A 23,507-nucleotide genomic window follows, 5' to 3' on the forward strand; every position below is an offset into this window, starting at 1 on the left:
TTTGCAGAATTAATGGTAAGTAGACAAATGGAAAATTCTAGAATATAAATGGAACCTAGGGAAATCAAGGAGCTCAGAGCCATTACTAGCCAGAAATTGTAGTATCTAAGTGGAAATAAAGATGAGCCCTTTTTCAGTTCTGCATGAGACAGGCTGAGCCTCTCCTGATAAGATTGGAATTTCCCTCGTTACCCCTCAAACCCTGCACCCAATCGGTGGCCAGACACAGCGGCGCCAGTAACTGCTAGGTACCACTTTATCTACTGCAATATCAGATGCCTTGAAAAGAAAGCATAGTTATAATCCTTATGCCCACCAGCACAACACTAATCTTCATAATTGAAGCTTAGCAGCATCTGATATAGAATGGGTGAGAGTCCATTATCCAACACTAGACCCCATATTTCACCATTAAAATCTTAAATCCAACTCATCAAATGACACCATTAAGAAAATCAATAGGCAAGCCCCGGACTGGAAGAAAATATTTCATGCACATGTTGAACAAAAAACCCTTTCCAGAATATACAAATAACTCTGCAACTTAATAATAAAAAGACAGACAATCCAAATTTAAAATTAGGCAAAGGACTGGAACATATATTTTGACAAAAGAAGATACAGGAATGGCCAATAAGCACATGGAAAGGTGTTAATTTCATTAATAATCACGGACACAAATTAAGACTATAATGAGATACCACTATATACAAACAAGAATGGTTAAAATGAGTAAGCCTCACAGTAGTAAGTGTCGGTGAGAATGAAGAGTATGTGGAGACTCAGACATCACTTGTTTGGGTATAAAAGGGTACCACCACTTTAGAAAACAGCTTTTTAGTTTCTTAAAAATTAAATATAAATCTCCCATGCAGAAGAATTATAATTTATGAAGATAATCTCCCCTCAACTCCCTACACCAGAAATGTGGGCTGCACAAGGTAAATTCCTTCCAAAGAATAGTCTGGAAAGGACCGAGAAAGAGTAACTTCCCAGTGGAGAAACCTGACAAACACAACACCCACCAGGTGACCAAGGTTCATATCACTAATAGGTCCTGCTGATGGGATGCACCCTTGATATCATATAATGACAATGGCATTTTATCTCTGTGGTCTTCCTCCCCAACATCCATAATAACCTCAGTCTATTAATGAGAAAAACAGCAGACAATCCCAACTGAGGTACGTTCTACAAAACACCTACGTACCCCTCAAAAGAGTCTAGAACAGCGATTCTCAACCTGTGGGTCGTGACCCCAGTGGGGATCGAATGACCAAAACACAGGGGTTGCCTAAAGCCATCGGAAAATACATATTTATTATACAATACATTTTTAAGTAAAATATGTATTTCCGACGGCTTTAGGCAACCCCTGTGTTTTGGTCGTTCGACCAGCTGGTCTAGAACATCAAAAGCAAGGACAGTTGAAGAAACTGCCACAGCCCAGAGGAACCTCAGCAGACATGACAACTAAATATAATGTGGTGTCCTGGATGGGATCCTGGACAGAGAAAGGACATTCAGTGACAACTAAGGAAACCTGAAGAGTGCAATATTTTAGTTCATAATATCGTATCAATATTAGTTCATTAATTGTGATAAATGGACCGTACTAATGTAAGATATCAGTAATAGGGGAAATTGGGTATGAGGTATGTAGGACCTCTCTGTGCTATCTTTGCAAAATTTCTGTAACTCTAAAACTAGTCTAAAATAAAATTTTGATTTAAAAAATTTCTGAATTATGTACCTACGATATGACCTGCAATTCTACTCCCAGGAATAGACCCAGAGTAATAGTGCAATTGCTCACAAAAGGACTTACGGAAGCTACTTACAGTAGGTTTATCCACATTGGACCCCCCAAAATGAAAAGAACTCAATTATCCAACAACAGGAGAATAAACAAACAAACTGTGATGTTTTCAAACAGTGGAATACTTCCAGCAATAATAAAATAAATAAATAAATAATGTGCTCGTGCACAACAACAACATGAAGTTCAAAGATACTATTAAATATGTTGAGTAAAACAAGCCAGATACTGTATGATTCCACTTACATGATGCTCAAGAACAGACAAAATAATCATGGCGATAGAAATAAAAAAAAGTGGTTGCCTGGGGGTTTTTTAAGGAAAGTTTAGAATGAGGGGACTGACTGGGAAGAGAAAAGGGAATTTTCTGGAGCGATAAAAATGTTCTGCATCTTTCTTTGGTTATTGGCTACATAGGTGTATCCAACTGACATAACTTACCTAATTGAACACTGATGATCAGAAATGTCTATATATATGTATATATTTTAAAGAAATGTGTGTGTGTGTATACACATATATCTATATATGAAAGAAAATCTCGAGTCCAGTCACCAGGGCAGGAATGTGAGATCATATAGCAAATGGTGCTACTTCTGAAATGTCAGAACAACACACCAGATGAGAGAATTCCCCAGGGATTCACTGCCTGGGATGCTGAGCTTGCCTCCTCACTGGAGGGGCTGCCAATAAGAAGGCAGGGTCAAACCATCAGAAAACCACCCTGCAAACCCCAAAATGATGACTTGGGCCAAGGCATATAGGCTGTGTAACAAATCACCATGCATTGTTCCCCAAATTTATCCCTGCATATGGCTTTTTCTGTTACTATTATGTTTCTATTACTATTATTACAATCTGGCCTAACTTACTGCCCAGTGGTCACCCAAATAACTCTTGTGTAAACTACTGTGCATACATCAGATTTGGGGGTTATTAGGGTACCAAGCACATCTCTTTCAGAAGTTGGCTCAGGTTCAAGGTTACAAAATATTGGAGTTATAAGGGTCCCACTTAGAATTAACAGGAACGTTCAAAATAGACCCCCTTTGGCTTTGATCTAGTTATGATGGCATAATTTCTAAGACTCCAATTTCCATCCCAACCATCACCAAACAGTGTCGCCCCCCAAACAGAAGACAGTTAAATATTGGCTACTAATGAAGAACATCTCCATCACAAAGCCCACTCAGTTATATCTGGAAAGGGGAAGAAATTCTTATGTTTCTTATATTATCATCATTCTTGCCTCTAAAAAAATTATTGCAGTGATTCAAGTTTCTCTTTATAGAAAGTACCTGAATTTGAAGTGAGGAGACCTGGTACAAATTCAGGCTTTCCCACTTGTTTGACAAAATATCTTAGGCAACCTCTGAGAGATTCCCTTTTCTCATCTGTTAAACGGGTCTAGTTTCCAACCTAACTCACAAGATCATTGAGAGAATCACACAAAATTATGTATATTAAAGTCCTTTGTAAAGTGCAAAATGCTATGCAAGCACCTTCATCTTTGTTAATAACAGGCATTTCCTCTTTTGAGGAGTAGCTTTTTTATAACATGTGAACTTCACAAAGTGAATTTCACTATATCTGGTCCCAGCATTTTGTTCTTACATTTGTGACACACCTGAATTTAGGATGGCTGAAAAAGGCATTCTATTATAAGAATAATCTGCAGGTATCCTGTTTCCAAAACTTCTCCAAAATGCATTATTTCACAGCCTGCTTTAGGAAGTCACTCCACACTGACCATTGTCACTAGTGTGCAGGATAGCTGTTTGCCCCTCCAGGTCCTCTCTCCACTCTCCCGGACCCTGCTCTCTTCCTAAGGAGGCGGACCTATGACGACTGTGTCAGTGGGGTTCTTCTGCCCTCTGGTCTCTAGTTGAGTCCAGCCAGTGGGAGCCCTGGCAAAAGATCTGAAGGAAGAAGGAGAGTGAAGTTGGTGTAGTTACTTCCCTGGTTCCTTCTCTGCAGCCTCGAGCTTGCTGTGTCCCTGAGTGGAAAGCCACAGGTCCCCTCAAGGGGTCCTCTGTACCTCACTGCCACTTCCAGCTTCCATCCACTGCTTCCTCTTCTCACAGCACGCTCAGGGACAGTCTCACCGTTCCCTACACCTCACACATTCCTTTGTGAACAGGCCCTTTATTAACTTCTTGTCAAGTTATAATTTTATTGTATCGTCTGTGGCCTGTTGAGACCTTGACTGATACAACTTCTCTATAAAATTTGTCTTTATGTTTAACCTAATTTTGTTTCCTGCTCTTTGAGCTTAGTTCCTATTGCTCTCACATAAAATTCATCATCACTTGCCCAGTGACATGAGCCTCATGATGACAGTTCCTGAACTCTACTGAAGCTAATTCATCATTGGGATTTACCATCAAAAAACAGAAAATCCCAGAGGTGATGAAGAAATGTCCTTCTAGATCTTTTATTTTAGACATAAAAGACAGTGAGACCAAAAAAGTGGAGGGCTTGCTCACCATGCACCCTCTCTGGTGCTTAAGGGTTAGATGCAAAATTCATCCATTTAAGGGTGAGATGCAAAATCCAATATCTAAAGAGCTGCTCCTCTCACAGGACTAGCAACATGAATCAAGCCTTTCATGCTTTTGGTTTTATTGTTACTGACTTGAATCATAAGTATTTTATGATACTTATACATCAAGTAGCTTAATGCAAAAAGTACTATGTTTTTTAATTCAGTATTTGGAATTTACTTCAACTCTAATCTTTTGCAGCTGTGACTTCAGTTCATCCTGTTTAATTAAATGATCCAATAAAAAAAGATTTGGGGAATCCGGGGCTATCAAAAAGAAACAACACCTTTGATTTGCCCATTCCTACCTGCTAAAAGTCCTTCACAATCCACATTACATAATAGCATTAAATAATTATGCCTATAACAGCTTGGTATTGTTCAATGTCCTTTTTGATACAAGTTTCATTCTCTAAATAGGTTGACCTTTCCCTACTTCCCAAGACTTTTATTTTACTTCTTCCCTGCTGCTACAAGCTCAAGATGCAACTGCAACTCAACTATGCATGTTTAAATAAATAACTTGTTCCAGTAACTGTGTGAAGATAGTTTAGAATGAATAGGTTTCAAATAGTAAGTTGAACATAAGTTCTACTAATTCCTGAAAACCCATTAAAATGGCAGTAAATAAAAAATTTTAATGAAGAAATCCATAAAGACAGAGCAAATGGGAACACAACAACAAAATTTTAGAAGCTAGAAAGCTGATGGGCAAGTGTGGTCCTGAGAAAAAGGGACTCCTACAATAGTAATGAGGAAAGCCAAAACTTAACAGGATTTACTCCTCAGAAACTCCAAGTGTTCAGATTGCTGCAGATACCTGTGGCAGTTTAAGTGAGGCCACAAACAGGACTGTGCAAGAGCCTAAGAAGCAGCTGGAAAAGTTAAACATGTATCAGCCTATGATTTAGCAGTTCACTTTTAGGTGTATACTCAAGACAAACCAATGCATATCTCCCCAAGAAGACATACAAGAATGTTTGTAGCAACTGATTCATACTAACCAAAACCTGGAAACAATGCAAATGTCCAAGAACAGGAGAATAGAGATTATAGAATAGAGATTCTCCCAGATTATATAATATACTCATAAATGGAATAAAGCTCAGTGCTATAGTCTGAATATCTGTGTCCCTCAAAACTCATATGTTGTAATCCTAACCCCCAGGATGATGGTATTAGGAGGTAGGGCCTTTGGGGGTGATTAGGCCATGAATACAGAGCCCTCATGAATGGGATTAGTGAATTTGTGTGTGTGTACGAGTATTTTCCTATTTAAATAGGAAAAGCTCATCACATTCTTTCCTCATGAGAAAAAACTCAAAGACTTTTTAGTCTAAAAAAATACTAACCCGCCCCAGAATCCTTTTCTTTCACAATGTCATTCATTGTTTAATTTCCAAAGAAAGTACCTCTGCTACTCATTTAATCACCATGCCCTTCCCCCAATGCCCACATGCAGCTTTCTATACTGCTCCAAACAAGTGAAAAACTAAATATGCTTTTCTTCAGTGGGGCACAGCATCAGAACCAAGGACCCTGAAACACAAGTGATCTTAAATAATACTGAAAGGATGAATGAACCCATCAATCACTCAATGAACAAATGAAAGAAAGAAAAGTGATACTTTATGATAAACTCTATAAGGAAATATCATGTATTCTGACTAAATACTCTGGGACATACACAGACAGGCCTCAAAAGGCAAACACTGAATTTACTGTCACTGCTCACATGAAAATGGCTGCCACCTTTGCTCTGGTTGAGAACTCAGCACTTCCTGAGGAAGGAAGATGAGAAGGGTTGGGGGTAGTCGGTGAGTGGGTAGAAGAACAACGCAGCCAGTCCTTCGAATCCAGGTTACATTTTCCCATTAAAACAAGAGCATCATGTGACTTGCCTGGGACTCTAAAATCTTCACATTTATGTTCCTGAAGACATGGAGTCCAAGCTCCAAACCACTGATCAGTCACTGGTTAATAAGACAAATTCCACAGAACCCATGGCAGTAAATACAACTGCTTATTTGACTCTTAACATTTAAAATTTTAACTCAGTTTTGGGAAGCGTTTGTATATGAAGGTGTAGAATGATGAGCAAAGTTATCTGAACACAACACAATGACACTGAGAGAAAAAAAATTAAAGACAAGACGCCAAACACAAACTTTTCTGAAGGAGTTTAGCAAAATCACGTTCTGATTGACCACCCAGCACCATGGTAACCAACAAAGCATAATAAATCAAAATCACTCAAAAGCCCAGACTCTCTCTGCTCTGAACCTGCTCTCGGAGCTCACACGTGCGCTGACCTGGTTTGTCTGTGTGGCTTTAACCCTTAGATCCCGAGAGAACTGCTCCTAGGCTCCACTCCCATGACAGCCTTTCAACTCCTTTCAGAAACTTGGCAGGTACATTACTAACATTCAAACTGGGTCTCCTTGCCAAAAGCCAAACACAGGCCCATGGCTGCGAACAGAACAGTTGTCCCCCTTCCCTCTCAAAGATGTTTAAGTGTCAGATTTACTCATGTTATGGCTGTCCTGTGATGTCATCTTTATAAAGTGTTTAAAATATAATAATAACATTTATTTCCAATTCTTTTTTCAACAGGAGTAAAAGGCTTTCTTCCTCTCCCCATCATGGTAAGACACACATTTCCATCAGTTTGAGAACAATTTAAAGATGAGTAACCAAGAGTTGCCAATTGTGGTGAAAATGTACAAGTCTCAGGGGTCTTTGCAAGTCTCCTGCTTGTGAAAGGGAATTCCGCCCTACTGGGGGCCCTGTCCCCATTTTCTTGCAGACCGCCAGCGTCCCAGGGCTCCCTTTCTGCTCATGATCCCTCATTTCTCAGGAAAGTGACTTTTCTCATGACCCAAGTAATCAAGCCTAACAAAAAAGGGATGCCCTTAGCATGTGTGTGGCTCCTTAATTCCCCAGTAAAAGCTGAACAGCTCTACCACCCCTAAATGAATATGTTCTTATCAGGAATGTGCCTGTGACCTGGAGAAAAATATCAGAAAGGGAATCTCAAAAAATAATCATAGGAGGACGTGACATATCAGATTTGCTACACTAATGAGAAGAAAGGGTCAGGAATGTGGTCTGCTCTGCCCCTCAGGAGTAAACTGGCAGAAGAAAATTTGGATTTGAAGATAAGAAAGACTGCAAAAAGTTAGGTTTAAACAAAATTGCAGATACCTGATTCTTGAGACTCCACTTTCCTTATTCTATTATTCTTTTCTCCTCTTCTTTTCACTTCTCTAATTTGTGTCCTTTTCTTGCTTTTGGCTCCTTCTCCACTGCTGTTATGTCTCAAAGTTCAGCAGGTTAGAGAGTCGGACCTTATGATTCCCCAGCAATGAAGACCACAGCCCTTGAGAGGAATCTGCTATCCAGAGCCAAGTCTCCAAAGATGGCCACCCTCTCTGTACTCACAGGCTGTTCTTCGCATCAAGGGGTGAAGCTCGTTATATTCCCGAGGCCCATTCATGTTGTTGCAAATGGCAGTATTTCATCTTTTCTTATATCTGAGTAGTATTCCATTGTATATAGGTACATCTTTTTTATCCAATCAGCTATCAAAGGACACTGGTTGTTTTCACGTCCTGGCCATCATGCAATGAGCATAGGGGTGCATATACATCAATATTTGCAAATAAATGTTTTCAAGTTTTTTGGGTAGATACCCAGAAGAGAGATTGCTGGGTCATATGATAACTCTGTTCTTAGTATATTGAGGAACCACGATACTGGTTTCCATAGTGGATGTATCAGTTTACATTCCCACCAGCAATGAATGAGGGTTCCTTTTTCTCCATAACCTCTTCAACTCTTGTCATTACCTGTCTTATTGATAATAGACATTCTAACAGGTGTGAGGCGATGAAATAAGTCAGAAAGAAAAAGCTAAGAACTATATTATTTAACTCATATGTGGGATTTAAGACTGAAATTCATAGACACAGATAACAGTATGGTGGTTAACAGAGGGAGGAAAAGGGGGCAGTGGACACACAATACAGAGGTCATGTATCATAGAAATCTACACTTAAAACCTACATAATATTATTAATCACTGTCATTCAATAAATTTAATTTTAAAAGTAATAGATATTAAAAACATAAGAGGTGAAGTCCAGTACATACAATGGGATATTTTCCAGCTTCAAAAAGGGAGTATTAGCACATACTACAACAGGAATGAAACTTGAAAGTATATATTATGCTAATTGAAATAAGGCAGATACAAAAGGTCAAATATTATATGATTACACTTATATGAGGTCAAATTCACAGAGACAGAAAGTAGAACAGTGGTTAATTAGGGGGTTGAAGGAAGATGGGAGTTATTGAATGGGTACAGAATTTTTATTTCTGATGAGTTAAAAAATGGATAGTGGTGATGGCTATACAGTGTTGTGACACACTAATGCCACTGAACTGTATACTTCAAAATGGTAACAACAGTCATTTTTATTATATGTATATTTTATCACAAATTTTTAAGAATCACACACAAAAATAAACAAGAAAGGAAGTCTAATTTTCATTTCACCCCTCGATTCTGAACTTGCCTTAGGAACTTGTTAGATCAACAGAATGTGGCTAAAGTGACATTCTGAGATATACAAGGCTAGATGATAAAAAGCCTGGGCCACCTGGGCCTCTTGGAACACATGTGTTGAGACACTCCCTCTCAGACCCAGCCACCATGCTGGCTGACATTAACATGGGGAAGTCGCATGTTCAAGCTTTAGTCAACAGCGTTGCTGAGCTCCCATGCATGTCTTTTATAAATACATACTGAAATACTATTTAAGAATGAAGTGTTGTAAAAACTGGGTTTAAAAAAAGTTAATGGCAAAGGAAAAGAGAAACAGTTAGGGGTGTAGATGAGACAAGTTTGAACATTTGTTAATGATTATCGTAGCTGGGCAATGGATACAAGGGGTTCGTTATAGTTCTCTCAGATTAGGAGTGTATTTGAAATTTACCATATCAAAAGAAGAAGGAAGAGGAGAAACGAAAGAGGAAAAGAAGGAAAGAAATGAGAAGGAAGAAAAGAAGGAAAAAGAAGAGAAAAAAGAAAGAAGATGAAGAGGGGAAAACAATGAAGGAGAGAGGGGAGAAGAAGAAATAAACCAATTTGACTCATCTCTTCACAAAGTCATTTCCTGGAGAGAGAGAAAACGTAACAGGAAGAGTATTTATTCTAGAATACAAAAGACTAAAGACACAATAATCAAAGGCAATGACTGAACCTTGATTGAGCCCTAGATTTTTTTTTAATGGAACTAAGTTACACAGGCATGTTCCCTTTTTGATACTACATCAATCTGTACACTTATACTCACAGAAATGCACATAAATCATACCTTAATTATAAAGCTTTTTGGTTAAGAAGAAGTTATGTAACATTTTGGAGTGATTGGGGAAATTTAAATAAAAGCCAATATTAGATGACAATAGGAAATTATTGATCGTTTTCTCAGTTATGATAATAGGAGTAAACTACCATGAGGTCTGAAACTTTGAAATAGTTCAATGGAAAATCCCTTATTTATGTATAGATATAGCAAATATGGTAAAACATTAACACCTACAGAATCCAAGTGGAAGGTATATGAGAATTTGTTGGGTTATTTGCTGAACTTGCCTGTGAGTTTGAGACTTTTCATGATAAAACATTTAAAAAATATTGAACTTTTTCAGGTGTAGAAGTAATGGGTTAGAAGCATTTGTCTGCCAGCTAACACTAGTGAACTTCTTTCTAAACTAACCGAATAACCTGTCTGAAGGTGTGCGGTTCTTATTGGAGTATTCATTACAAAGTCAAATCTCTTTGGAAGAGCAGGTTCATCGGTCTGCTTCTCTCAAGCACACCCTAACAAGCATCCCCAAACTACGGCCCGCGGACCACATGCAGCCCCCTCAGGCCGTTTATCCGGCCCCCTGCCGCACTTCCAGAAGGGGCACCTCTTTCATTGGTGGTCAGTGAGAGGAGCACTGTATGTGGCGGCCCTCCAACAGTCTGAGGGACAGTGAACTGGCCCCCTGTGTAAAAAGTTTGGGGACCCCTGCGAGATAAAGGCCACCTGTCACTATGGCCCGCTCAGCCGTTCCGAGCTCCCGGCAGCTTTTCCACCCAGACAAACCAGCTGCGGAAGCAGACTCACACCAGCAAGGCAGTGATTAAGTGCATGGCTCTAGAGACAGACCACCTGAAACTGCATCCCAACTCTCCCAGTTCTAGCTGTGCAACTTCAGACAAATTTCTTAACCTACCTGTGCCCCAGTTTCCTCAGAATAAGGAAACTAGTAACACTTCATACATTCATGGATTAATACATATATCTCATTACATATTATTACAGACATTGCAAATATAACTAATCCAGTTTTTCGGTCATAACTAGAATGAATAATCAAGGGTCAAAAGACATTCAAAACAAAACAGCACAAAAAAACAAGGACCAAAATGTCAATCAGAAACACTGACCCCAGGGAGAAAGCACAGATTACTCAGAAAGAATGAAAGAAAATATTTCAATGTATCTAATCTGTATCTTCAAAGAGATAGGGAAAATTACAGCCTACAACATAAGAATGGCTTCTATGAAAAAGGATGAATCAGGGATCAAAGAAGAGTTTCTGAACATCAAAACAGATAATTCTCAAATACTTCAATACAATGGCAGAAGAAAAAAATAAGAAAATACCACAAATATAAAAAGACAAACAGAAAATGTAAGACTCTAGAAAGTTAAGAAACAAAAAACCTCAATTCAAGAGGCCCAACATCTGACTGTAAGTTTTTCTAGAAAGAAAGATCAGAGCAAATTGAGAGAAGGAAAGAATCAAATAAACAATCTTTTTAATTGCTCAGTGTTGAAGAAAGACATATCTTCAAAATAAAAGCTCCAACAATGGATCACAGATCTAGAGATAAACTAAAACAATAAAACTCTTAGAAGAAAATATGAGTAAATCTTCATGGCCTTGCTTAGACCAGCCTTCTTAAATATGATAATATAGCAACAACAAAAACAAAAAATAGATAAACTGGACTTCATCAAAATTAAAAACTTTTGTGCTTCAAAACGCACCATCAAAAAAGTAAAAAAGAAAACCCACAGAATGAGAGAAAATATTTGCAAATAATTTATCTGAAAAGGCACTTGTAATAAAAACATTTAAATAATCCAATTTTAAGATGCACAAAGGATTTGAATAGACATTTCTCCAAAGAAGACATGCAAATGCCAATAAGCACATGAAAAGATGCTCAACATCAAATCAAAACCACAATGAGATACTACTTAACACCCATAAGGATTACCATAATAAAAAATACAAATAATAATAAGTGTTGGCAAAGATGTAGAGAAATTGAAACTCCCATTTGCTGCTGATGCAAATGTAAAATGACACAGCAGCTTTGGAAAACAGTTCCTCAGAACGTTAAACATAGTTACCAGATGACTCAGCAATTCTTCTCTTAAGCATATAGCCAAGAGAAATTAAAACATATCCACAAAAAAAAAAATAAAAATTTGTACACACTAATGCTTATAGCAGCATTATGGATAATAGCTCAAAAGTAGAAATGTCCATTAGCTGATGAACAGATATGTGGTATATCCATCAGTGGAATATTATTCAACAATAAAAAGGGGGGAAGGTACTGATACATGCTGCAACATGGATAACTCTAAAATATTCTACCTAAAAAAACACGCTAACTGAAAGAAGCCAGTTACAAAGGATCATATATTATATAATTTGTTATTTGAAATACCCAGAATAGGCAAATTTATAGAGACAGAAACTGCATTAGGAGTGTCTTAGGGCTGGAAGTATTACGAAGAAATCAAGAGCTGACTTCCACTGGGTTCAGGGTTTCTTTGGGGGGGTGACGAGAATATTCTATAATTGATGGTAGTGATGTTTGCACATGTCCATAAACATGTTAACAACCACTGAGCTGTGTACACTTTAAGTGGAAGAATATTATGGTGTGTCAATTTTATCTCAATAAAGCTGTTTTAAAAATTAGCAGCTAAATGACCTCTGAGTTTTATTGTTTTTTTGTGTTTTTTGTTTGTTTGTTTGTTTGTTTGGTCAACAAGAAAAAGAAAAGAGTCATTTGGGAACTCTAGGAAAAATAAACAAGTCAATATGTCATAGTCATGGTCCAAATGAAGCAAATTAAAATGTGACGTCAAGTTAAACAAATGATAGAAAATAAGGAAAAACAATAGATTTGATTTGGGTACTAGAAAATGTCCTTTTTTTGATTGATACACGATCACATTTCCTTCTCTCTAGATCCAGTCATTCTTCCTGGTGCTACAGCAGATGACCTAGCTGAGCTCTTGAACAGCAAGACTCATGGGGGTCAACAGAAAACCCCTTTGTTCTCTTCCACCATGTCGTTCAAGCCCATTTTGTAGGGCTGGTCCTTCCTGACTGCTTAGATGAAATTTGGAGCTGCACCCATGAATTCTCTGATCAATTTTAGATAGAAAGAGTCCCTCAGTCACTACAAATAACAAAAAGTCTCATTTCAATCATTTCAATGTCTAGAGTTGTGACCCAGTCAAAACTTGCTACTTCATTAAATTATAGCCTCTCTTCTCATCAGACTGATTTTTATAAGGAGTAAGCAAACCTTCAGTGGGAACGGCAAAGGAATGATAGAACCTTCTTGATTTCCCTATGTTTTGTGTCCACTTCTCCTGAGCCAGCAAGCCACAGCTCTGTCATTTAGGGGAGGAATGAATGAGGGGAAGACCAGGGAATGATGGTAAACAAGGTAAGGAGCAGCAAGAGTTCATCTGACTGTTCACTTCCAGCAAGAGTTTGGAGAGAACTCTCTCCTAAAGAGGGCTTCCAATGGCTGAGATACAGATTATTCAGCCTGCAATTCCCATGACGAGCATCCAGCTGTGCAGGCTGCGGCCTTCTCAAGCCTCTCAGGGGCTCTCTAGTGCAGGACCTAAACTTAAACCAGATCTGCTCCCTCTTGCATCTGGTCAGCTGGAAATAGGCACCGTGGGCTTGGTCTTTGAAAGTACGTTTATTTCCCAACTGCAGTCTTTAACTCTGAGGCCATAGGGCACTCCAACCAGACCTTTCAAGTCCCCTAAGGGACCCATATCAGGTTCTTTAAGTGCTTATCTTTAAGCACTTCACCCCTGGGGAGCTGAAATTCAAAATGCCAGGGCAATTCAGTAACTTTTTCAAAAACATTTGTCTCTTTAATCCCTAATCTTTTATAGGCCAGGGATAGAGATCAGCTAAAGGGTTGCAAAACTGGTTTTCACCCAGAAGCTTTTGCAAGTCCTGCTCAGATGTTTCACAAACACTACAATGTGGGAGCTGTTGACAACTGTTGTATTGCAGCCCAGGTGAATCTGGAAATAAAAAATCAAATTTGAACATTCTAGAACAATCACATTCACTTAAATGCTACTAATGGTTCTTACTATTTTAGAAACCATTTATAAACAACGTTTGAATGGTATAACATAGTTTAAGAGCAAAATGTCAACATTAAAACAGGTTGCTTGAACTCTCAGACCGGGGCTCATTCCAAATTATTGACAACCGTGAGATGTATTTGAAAGAACCAGACTGCACAAAGCCAGAGCTTCAGAGCCCACTTGATAAATATACATATTCCTAAACTGCGCATCTGTTTTGTCGCAGTGTCTGGGTGCGCCATGACTCTCCCTTCAAGGCACAATAAGATGAAAAGAAACCGAGTGGCTCAGGAGTTAATGGGGTCCCCAAATGGCTACATGAAGCAGACCACCTAGCCTACTTGACTGTTAGATGAGGGAGTGGGGGGTGTCTATATATTTAACTGAAGCCATTTTTGAGTCTCTTTGGGTAACAGAGTGTTAGCCTAAATCGTATCATCTTGAAGTTAGAAGAAAAACTGATGGATTTTTTTTAAATAGCCAATTCGTTTACCTCTTCTATTCTCAGTCTAGGATGCAAATCACAGGGCCAGCCCACCACTGAGAATAAACCACACATGTGACCCACAAACATCACCAGGGAAGACCCTTCATGGTCAGTGCTAAAAAATAAGGCTATCCTTGTATCAGCTTAAAAGTCATATTCATCCCATCTGTTCCAAACTGACAAGAAAAAAATAACAATAGCTCAAATTCTACTTCATAGGCAACCAAAATGAGAGGCCGACTGCCTGGCTGTGCTGTCACTATGGCAATTCTTACCAAAGGTACCACCAAAGCAAAATATCTTAATTATCAAGACAATTTCCTTTTCTAACCAAGGTACCCAGATAGCACAACCTTTGAGGTCATTGCTAGCACTGAGTCTGTGATTTCTAAACATTTATTAGAATGAAAAAGGAATGATATCTAGAAGAAATAAGAATATTCTTTAAAAATGGAAAATACTTGCTCTTGATGGAAAATACACAAGTTAGAATACTGTGCATACACACACACACACACACACACACACACACGTGTGTGTATAAACACCCTAGCTTAATCCCAGTCAGAGCCAAAAGCTACAAATATTTTCCAAACTATTTTCAACATTATTATTTCTGTTGTAGACACATGAGTATTTTATCAGTGTAAGGAGGAGGACCCAGTGAATGAGAGCTGCCAATTCTGAGTTTCCAGGAAAACTTGAGTTTGAAGAAACTAGGTCAAACTGACCCTTCTTTGTTCAAACAAGTATAAAACCTAATAGAATCACTGAGACAATCACAAAAAAAAAAAGAGCACAAAGGTAAGTGATTCTCAAAAGGAGGTATTCAAGTGCTCTCAACTGGTGTGCACCCAACAACTCCAAACGAGGACAGCTTCCTCTCATAAGAGCCCTAAAAAGACTATCCAGCTGCCTCCTAACCTCCACACCACAATACTCCCTAACCACTCTGAAGTTAAAAGGGGAAGAATACAAAGCTCTAAAGAACAAAAGCAAATTAGGAAAATTTAAAACAAAAGAAGAAGATAAACTTTGAAAACTCACCTGAGACCTAAATTTCTTATTGACTGCCAAATTAACTACACAGTCAACAACAGATGTGTATTGAGCATATTGATCCTGGGGATATAGGATGAAGAAGATAGATAAGAAAGACTTCTATCCTCACAGGACGATTTACTGGGGAAGACATTCAACTACTAGTAATTGAACAGCACACAGGCTAATTGCAGGCTGGGAAGCCAATATTCAGTGCTGGGGCATGGTGAGGGGCAGGGGCCACCGTAAATAGGGTAAGTTGGGGAAGGTCTCCTTCAAGAAGTGACTGCTGAGCTGAGACCCAGAAGAGAAGTCAACCAGGTAAACGGCTAGTGAAGAACGTCCCAGGTTTATGGAAGACCGACAGTCTGGCCGTGTTAGAGTCAGAATTGTGCTCCTATGGCAGAGTGTGGGACACCAGAAGGAGAAGGGCTAGAATGCTGACAAGCCAAGCCTGAGTCTATGAAAACACAGATTCACAGAGCCCACATGCTTCTCTCACGGAGCACACACAGCCTCTCACGCACACACAGCCTCTCACGCACACAAAAAAAGCATACACTGGTGAATTCTCTAAGCTCAGGAATAGGTCAGGGTGGACAAAAAAGAAAAGGTAAAGTATTCCCTAAAAGGGGTGGGAGGTGGTAGATCCACCCTTTGGTATCATGAGAGTATTCCATCTGCTCAGAACAGAAAACTAGACTCAGAAAAATTAAGAGGTTTGCACAGCGCCATACAGCCTTCGGAGGGTGAGCTGGGATGCAAAGTAGGGGTGCCCGACTGACAGTGTCCAGTTTCTTTCATTATATCACAAGATTTTTTTTCATTTTTTAACATAACGAAAGCATTTGGCACAGGTCATAATGATATAATATTAAGATTAATGTGGACTGAGGATTTTTCCATTTATGATATTGGCTAAGGCTCAACTGATCTACTGAAATCCTCAGAAAGTTTTCCCTTGTACAATTTCTGTCAGTTAATTTATCTTCTTTATAAATTGATGTTAATTAACATTTCAAAACAATCTCTATATGACTAATAGGCTTATTACTGATGCTGATATAAAATATAGAAGTTCAAATGTCTGACAGGCTTATAACTGATGTTAATACAAAAATATGACAGAATGCTACTCAGCAATTTTAAGTGATAGCCATTGTGGACTCCTTGGATAGAAAAATAATATTCACTGGTATTGTTAAATTAATATTAAACGGAAAAAACAGACCACAACAAAGGATGTACAAGCTGGATACAACTTTGTGACCAAGTATATATACTTACCAACAAAGATGAGAAATTTTTTTAATGTAATAAAGATACATTTTTATTAAGGTCATTTTCATTTAAAGTTGCTTGAGCTCATATAATAAATTTACAGGGCATTTTTCCCAAAGAAAACAATGTTAAAGAAATTAATGTCTTAAAAGGAGGGTTTTCTTAATATCTTTGTCTAGAACACACTCAAATTCTCTTCACCATTTGAAATTTTCAAAGTATAAATAGCATTTGAGATTTTTCTGACTTTAATTTAATTTAAATACCTGAGGTTTGTATTACTGCGCATTTCAATATTGACTCAATGGAAAAAGATGACTACTATAACCAAATGTTAGTATAAACATTGAATTCCATCCAAAATTCTTCTGCAGAGACTGTAAACCTAGAGAGTTGTTGCCAAACAAGCCTCAGGCACTCGTAACACGTGCTATAAAACTCATCCAAACCCTCTTTTCCCATCCTGCTAATATGTTAAAATACAACATCAATATTTTACTCCTTCCAATATATTAGCATAGTTTTACTAAGCGCAATAATTGAATGATTAGTAAAATGTTGCCTAAATTGTCTTGTAGGCCTAAAAACTCAATTTTTCAAGACCATTAGCATGGTATTGGGATCAATTTTTCTGACTGTATGCTACAGAGAATTTTTTCTCCTTGTATTTATGAATTTAACTAGTTTTGCACTGATTATCCATTACCTAGCAAACACTGGTCTGTTCAAGATAAACTGTTATATACATACACAAAATGATGAGAAAATTAACCCTATTTCAAAATGGATAGGAGAAAAATAAAAAATGAAATGTTATAGAGAAAAATGAGTTTTAAGTATACTTCAAATTGAATTTCCTAGACCAACTATCTACTTTATCTTTGAAAATTGGCGACTTCATTGGTAATAGTTTATTTTTTTATAGTATTCCCGGAGTCAGAAGGACATAGCAAATAAAAACAAAGGATGAATACTGAGAATGTACTAAATGCCACTGAATTGTATACTTTAAAATGATTAATTTCATATTAGGTGAATCTTACCTCAATAATGAAAAAAGTTTTTTAAGTCACCAATATATGTCTATCTTATCATAAAAATATAACATTTGTGTGTTAAAGAGAGAATATAGAATGACTAAGTGACAAAATTCTGAGATTGTCCAACCAAAGAATTATAACAATAAAAAAATGTATTCATGATTAATATTGAGATTTGCTTCAAAAAAATATGGAGGAAAAAAGAATATGGAGGGTGGAGGGATGGGTGAGGGCCAGGCTGAACAAGGCTGCCTATGAGTTAATAATTAATCATTATAGCTATAATTTAATAATAAATATAATAAACAGGGAGTTTATTATAGTATCCCCTCCACTTTAATTTGTTAAAAAGAAGTCCATAGTAAACATTTTTTAAAAATTATAACTTTACAATAGGTCTAATTCTAAAATGAGAAACATGTATTTAGCATCGGGTATATAAGAAACTTAAAGTCAATCAGAAAACTGGCACAATTATCATCTTATTTTACTGCTATGAGAACATCTGAGTTCTAATATTGTCCATTATAAACTTTTTTTAATGAACAAGACAGCTTTAGCATTTCTTCAATGGTTTATTTAACAGACTTCATAAACAGCACATTTTACAAAGGGCAAAACTTTATAACAATACATACCAGGAGTATCATAGGCCGTTTCCAAGTTGTTAATCCTATGATTCCAGAGAGTATCACCTACAAAGAGAAACAATATCATACATCTAGGAAAGACCCAACCAATAAAGTAATCCCTAGTCTCTATAGTATGTATTTTTTTTTAAATACTGACATTTCAACACCTTTTACCTGAAATATTTAATATTCCTACTGATTACATGAGCCCTGGTAGACTACTCTGGATTCCTTCACATCCAAGGTCCCAAAGCTTTTTTAGTGACTGTGCATGTTTCTTTTTTTTAAGGTCAATTAAGAATATGCAAACAAAAAGTAGCCTATCCTCTGGGTACTGAAGGAATCGGTATTTTTGACCCAGGCTCCCTGACCCCTGTAGCACCTAATCTGTTCCAGAGTCAGCCTCATAAGATGTACGCATTGCTGCAACCCTTCCTTCATTAGGTGGGTACCATTTTACAGAACAAGTAAACTCCTTGAAATAGTAAACAAGGCCTTCAGGATCTTCTTCCCCCACCCCTCCTACATCTCAAACTCTGTTTCCATGTGCCCTTGCCCCTCCCACCACACATCTTCCTTCCAGTTCCACCTATTATTCCTCAGACTGGCCAGACTCAGGGCTTTGTGTTCTCTTTGCTACAGTGTCCTCTCCTCCTAACTCCCCTCTGAGCTGCCTGAGAACTCCTATGCATCCTGCAAAAACCCAACTAACAGTTACTTCCTCTGTTACTGAATCTCAGAATTTTGTTGCTTAGTCATTCTATATTCTCTCTTTTTTTTTTTTTTCTTTTTTTTTTTTTTTTTTTCTTTTTTTCTGAAGCTGGAAATGGGGAGAGACAGTCAGACAGACTCCCACATGCGCCCGACCGGGATCCACCCGGCACGCCCACCAGGGGCGACGCTCTGCCCACCAGGGGGCGATAATCTGCCCATCCTGGGCGTCGCCATGTTGCGACCAGAGCCACTCTAGCGCCTGGGGCAGAGGCCACAGAGCCATCCCCAGCGCCCGGGCCATCTTTGCTCCAATGGAGCCTTGGCTGCGGGAGGGGAAGAGAGAGACAGAGAGGAAAGCGCGGCGGAGGGGTGGAGAAGCAAATGGGCGCTTCTCCTGTGTGCCCTGGCCGGGAATCGAACCTGGGTCCTCCGCACGCTATATTCTCTCTTTAACACACAAATGTTATATTTTTATGGTAATATGGACATATACTGGTGACTTAAAAAAACTTTTTTCATTATTGAGGTAAGATTCACCTAATATGAAATTAATCATTTTAAAGTATACAATTCAGTGGCATTTAGTACATTCTCTTACTGAAGCTTTCACTGATTCTATCATCTCAAACTCCTACAAGCCCTTTATGTATATTTTTCCCCCCCAAAAATGTCTTTATTGCATCTCTGTCCTGCCCACTAACTATGAATTCCTTTCTTGTCTCTCTGAATCCCCAGCTCCTAGCACAAAGCCTGACAAATGATTGGTAACTAATAAATGTTCCTGAGCATTTATTGCACAAAGTGGGAGGGAATCCAGTGAGAAAGATCTCATGTTACAAAATGACACTTCAATAAACAACAAACTAAAATCCTCAGTAAAGAGGAGCCAGCATTATGTAAAACTGTAAACTAGAACCCAACATCACTCTTCAAATAACACAGTTGACTAAGCAGTTGGGAAAGAATAATCAAAGTAATTACTCGGCCCAGGGACATTTTGATGCCATTTGAGCACATTTACCTTTGTGTAATAAAGTACACCGGCTGAATGCATTCAGGAGGAATTTTCTTCAAGTGCACTCTTTACCAAAATCATTCAAATGCACCATTTCATAATCGCTGTTTATTGACTGCAAATCAGTAAGGATTTGACAGTGCTACTACAAATTCAAAGATCACAAGCCTGCTTGCAATATTCTCCATTCTCCATTTATTGACTGAGAGTAAATCATTCCACAACATCAAACTAGCAGAGGTCAAGTTCACCCACTAATATCAAGGATCAAAAACCACATATGGGCAGATAAGAGACAGTTTATTTGTATCCCATCTATGTTCAAACCTACTATTAGCCATCTGTCCACCAGGCACTATGTCCTTGCAATCATTTTAATGCAATAAATACTTCTTAGAAATCTCTTCATGTTCACAGGAATAGCTCTCATTCATTTCCATTCAATGGCTACATATTTCTTTGTATGATTGTATCTAATGTATTCAATCATTTCCATATTCATTAGTATCCACTCTATTTCCAGTTTTTTACCCTCACAGACAATGCTGCAGCAAACATCCATGAATATACAACCTTAAAAACGGTGCTTTTCATTTCTGCTGGATCAAGTACCAGGAACAGGTTGCTAAGTCAAAAGGGAAATTTTATATATATCATTTAAATAGACCATGACAGATACAACTGTCATTTCAAATGAAGGATCTCTGGGACAAAAACACTAAGCTATCTTTGTTTTTGCATATACGAGCAATGAACTAAATTTATTTATTTATTTTTTTTAATAATTTTATTTTTAATGGGGTGACATCAATAAATCAGGATACATATATTCAAAGATAACAACTCCAAGTTATCTTGACGTTCACTTATGTTACATACCCATCACCCAAAGTCAGATTGTCCTCTGTCACCTTCTATCTAGTTTTCTTTGTACCCCTCCCCCTTTCTCTCTCCCTCTCCCCCCTTCCCCCGTAACCACCACACTCTTATCAATGTCTCTTAGTCTCACTTTTATGTCCCACCTACATATGGAATAATGCAGTTCCTGGTTTTTTCTGATTTACTTATTTCACTTCGTATAATGTTATCAAGATCCCACCATTTTGCTGTAAATGATCCGATGTCATCATTTCTTATGGCTGAGTAGTATTCCATAGTGTATATGTGCCACATCTTCTTTATCCAGTCATCTATTGATGGGCTTTTTGGTTGTTTCCATGTCCTGGCCACTGTGAACAATGCTGCAATGAACATGGGGCTGCATGTGTCTTTATGTATCAATGTTTCTGAGTTTTGGGGGTATATACCCAGTAGAGGGATTGCTGGGTCATAAGGTAGTTCTATTTTCAGTTTTTTGAGGAACCACCATACTTTCTTCTATAATGGTTGTACTACTTTACAATCCCACCAACAGTGGATGAGGGTTCCTTTTTCTCCACAGCCTCTCCAACATTTGCTATTACCTGTCTTGTTAATAATAACTCATTTAACAGGTGTGAGGTGGTATCTCATTGCAGTTTTGATTTGCATTTCTCTAATAGCTACTAAAGATGAGCATCTTTTCATATATCTGTTGGCCATTTGTATTTCTTCCTGGGAGAAATGTCTGTTCATGTCCTCTTCCCATTTTTTTATTGGATTGTTTGTTTGTTTGTTGTTGAGTTTTATGAGTTCTTTGTATATTTTGGATATTAGGCCCTTATCTGAGCTGTTGTTTGAAAATATCATTTCCCATTTAGTTGGCTGTCTGTTTATTTTGTTATCAGTTTCTCTTGCTGTGAAAAAACTTCTTAGTCTGATGTAGTCCCATTCATTAATTTTTGCCTTCACTTCTCTTGCCTGTGGAGTCAAATTCATAAAATGTTCTTTAAAACCCAGGTCCATGAGTTTAGTACCTATGTCTTCTTCTATGTACTTAATTGTTTCAGGTCTTATGTTTAGATCTTTGATCCATTTTGAGTTAATTTTAGTACACGGGGACAGACTGTAGTCGAGTTTCATTCTTTTGCATGTGGCTTTCCAGTTTTCCCAGCACCATTTATTGAAGAGGCTTTCTTTTCTCCATTGTGTGTTGTTGGCCCCTTTATCAAAAATTATTTGATTATATATATGTGGTTTTATTTCTGGGCTTTCTATTCTGAATGAACTAAATTTAAAACACAATTTTTAAAATGTATACAAAACATATTTGACAAATAAGAAATTTCAATAATGTAAACTACACATGACAAAGATACTTAAGACCTCAGTAAGAGAAATATAAAGCTTATTAAGCAATAAGAAGATCTTAAATGAAGGTCTTCTTAAATGAAGATACAAATAAATCAAGACAGACATCACGCTCATGGATTGAAAGACAAAATATTTAAAGATGCCATTTCCACTGGAACTGTTTTATAGACTCAACACACACCATGTTAAATCCCAAAGGGTTTTTGTAAACCATCCGTCTTTATAAGGATGCTTTAAGGAACTGCACGAATTTTAGTTGATTGTGAGAATTGTAGTTACATCCACCTCAGTCTTGAATCCCACAACAAAGACATACATTGACTTCTACTCAATTTTCCCTACTCCTTGAGCCCAAGTAATTCCTAACACACTTGCAAGACCCTGGGTGGGAGTGGTGAGGTGGAGAGGGAAAACAGAGGCAGTAGAACTGAAATAGAGTACAGAAATGCTGAAGTTGGGGATGAATCTTTTGTGTGTGTGTGTGTGTGTATTTTTCTGAAGCTAGAAACCGGGAGAGACAATCAGACAGACTCCCGCATGTGCCCCACCGGGATCCACCCGCCACACCCACCAGGGGGCGATGCTCTGCCCACCAGGGGGCGATGCTCTGCCGCTCCGGGGCGTCACTCTGCTGCAACCAGAGCCACTCTTGCGCCTGGGGCAGAGGCCAAGGGGCCATCCCCAGCACCCGGGCTGTCTTTGCTCCAATGGAGCCTCGGCAGGAGGGGAAGAGAGAGACAGAGAGGAAGGAGAGGGGGAGGGGTGGAGAAGCAGATGGGCGCTTCTCCTGTGTGCCCTGGCCGGGAATCGAACCCAGGACTTCCACATGCCAGGCTGACGCTCTACCACTGAGCCAACCGGCCAGGGCCCGGGGATGAATCTTTTAAGAGCCCAAGACATAAGGAATAGATGTTTACCTCTCATCTGGGGGGAGGGGTGGAATTCATGAATGAGAAGAGGAGGTGGGGAAGGGAGAAAAGAAGAAGGCAGACTATGAATTGATGCGGACACTAAGGAAAACAGTCTAGATACACCTCAAAACATAGAGACACCATACAACCCAGCAATTCCACTTCCGGGTATTTACCCAAAGAAAATCAAAACACTAATTCGAAAACACTGCCCACCTATGTTCCCTGCAGCACTCTTCACAATAGCAAGAATATGGAAGCAGCCTAGATGTCCACTGATAGATGAATGGAGAAAGAAGATG

General features: G+C 38.4%; 1 protein-coding gene across 2 annotated transcripts in view; it reads right to left on the reverse strand.

Annotated features, from left to right (window-relative positions):
- ENTREP1 (endosomal transmembrane epsin interactor 1) overlaps positions 1 to 23,507 on the reverse strand; it is a 56,742-nt gene that overhangs the window by 25,777 nt on the left and 7,458 nt on the right. For both annotated transcript variants that reach the window (XM_066257125.1, XM_066257124.1), the window contains exon 2: positions 18,340 to 18,396. In XM_066257125.1, the coding sequence (XP_066113222.1) occupies positions 18,340 to 18,396 (57 nt within the window). The remainder of the gene's footprint in view (positions 1 to 18,339; positions 18,397 to 23,507) is intronic.

Source organism: Saccopteryx bilineata, chromosome 2 (genome assembly GCF_036850765.1).
Source record: "Saccopteryx bilineata isolate mSacBil1 chromosome 2, mSacBil1_pri_phased_curated, whole genome shotgun sequence".
In the NCBI taxonomy this organism is placed as follows: domain Eukaryota; kingdom Metazoa; phylum Chordata; class Mammalia; order Chiroptera; family Emballonuridae; genus Saccopteryx; species Saccopteryx bilineata.